The sequence below is a fragment of the Rhagoletis zephyria genome, unplaced genomic scaffold, assembly GCF_001687245.7.
Source record: "Rhagoletis zephyria isolate East Lansing unplaced genomic scaffold, Rhagoletis_zephyria_1.1 Rzeph_scaffold_58096, whole genome shotgun sequence".
NCBI lineage: Eukaryota > Metazoa > Arthropoda > Insecta > Diptera > Tephritidae > Rhagoletis > Rhagoletis zephyria.
Window position 1 is genome coordinate 1 of NW_016215148.1, and position 1,703 is coordinate 1,703.

Consider the following 1,703-nt stretch of genomic DNA (forward strand, 5'->3'; position numbering starts at 1 on the left):
AACAATTCAGTAGGTGCAGAGTGCTGTTTGTGGATAGTTTGGAGTGGTAGATACGCTGAAGTAGGAGATCGGTCGCGCGGTGTGTTGCAAAAGTACAAAATGTCAAGTCAAGGCGAACAAAAGGCAGCAGCTGCCTCACCCAAGGCTCCGGCTCCGATTCCAGGTGGTTTGAAGTTCCTTTTCGGAGGTATTGCAGGCATGGGTGCCACCTGCATTGTGCAGCCATTGGATTTGGTGAAGACTAGAATGCAAATCTCAGGTGCTGGCGGTGGTAAAAAAGAATATGAAAACTCATTGGACTGCATTAAGAAGGTGGTCAAAAATGAAGGCCCCTTGGGGTTGTATAAGGGCATTGGAGCAGCGCTGCTGCGTCAGGCAACCTATACAACAGGCCGGCTTGGTGTCTATACATACTTGCAGGATTTCTATCAAACTACGTTTAAACGCACGCCCGGTATATTGGATAGCATGGGCATGGGTATTATAGCCGGCGCAATGGGCGCCTTCATCGGTACGCCAGCTGAGGTCGCACTTATTCGTATGGCCAGTGATGGACGTCTGCCGCCAGCGGAGCGGCGCAACTATTCCAATGTGTTAAATGCGCTGACACGCATAACGCGTGAAGAAGGCGTGACAGCATTGTGGCGTGGCAGCATTCCTACTATGGGCCGGGCTATGGTGGTGAATATGACACAGTTGGCTTCCTATTCGCAATTCAAAAACTACTTCAAAAATGGACCACTCAAGATGGATGAAGGCATTGGACTGCATTTTTGCTCAAGTATGTTGAGTGGTTTTCTCACAACAATCACTTCCATGCCGTTGGACATTGCCAAGACTCGTATACAAAATATGAAGACAGCACCTGGCGCCAAGCCGGAATATAGTGGCACCATCGATGTGCTGCTCAAGGTGGCACGTCAAGAAGGTCTCTTTGCGTTATGGAAAGGTTTCACACCGTATTTCTGTCGTCTTGGTCCACATACAGTGCTGACATTCATCTTCCTGGAACAATTAAACAAACAATATCGTGAATTCGCTAGCCGTAGCAAGTAAGCAGGTGGACTGTGATGTAATCACTTCTGACAGCTAGAAATGTGTGCGCGCTTATGTGGCCTAAATAATGCGTGCACTAACAAACATGCATTGCCTATAAATCAGTAACGAAGTGCAAATATATGTGGCTATCAAATTGTTTTCCTACAAAAAATCGAAAAATATTTTTGACGACATTCGCAAATTTAATCAATTAAGTAAATGTTTGAATGCAGATAGGCTTTTCTAGTTTACTTTAATAAGTTGTTTGTCCGCCGACCTAACTCTTTTTTTATATTGTAGTTGTAAATGCACACTAATTTGCACATAAACGAAAACAAAACTAAAAAAAAGTGATGAGAAGCTTCACTTATATTTTCCATAAGCAGCACAATTGTTGATATATATACATACATATGTACATAGATTATTGAATATAACGATACAAATATACCTAACTGTATGGCATATTTTATTTTTTAAATAATATATCAAGCATTAAATACATCCAAGTATACATACACACATAATGTGTTATTGTCCTCGAACACAAATACAGTAAATGAAAAAATATACACCTTTTATTATGTACAATAAATTAATATTTTGTTAAATTTGAAAGGCAAGGATTTGTGTAAATAAATTAGCTGAGAACATAATATAAAAAA

At 40.9% G+C, this 1,703-nt stretch overlaps 1 protein-coding gene across 1 annotated transcript; it reads left to right on the top strand.

Annotated features, from left to right (window-relative positions):
* The first annotated feature begins 6 nt into the window (after positions 1-6).
* On the top strand, positions 7-1,558 carry LOC108356379 (mitochondrial 2-oxoglutarate/malate carrier protein). Its single transcript, XM_017607495.1, has one exon. It carries the CDS (start codon positions 100-102, stop codon positions 1,054-1,056), a length of 957 nt encoding a protein of 318 aa, XP_017462984.1. The 5' UTR covers positions 7-99; the 3' UTR covers positions 1,057-1,558.
* Positions 1,559-1,703: the final 145 nt, after the last annotated feature.

Excerpts from the sequence above, each read along its gene's own strand:
- LOC108356379 (XM_017607495.1), top strand. The coding sequence starts at position 100 with ATGTCAAGTCAAGGCGAACAAAAGGCAGCAGCTGCCTCACCCAAGGCT.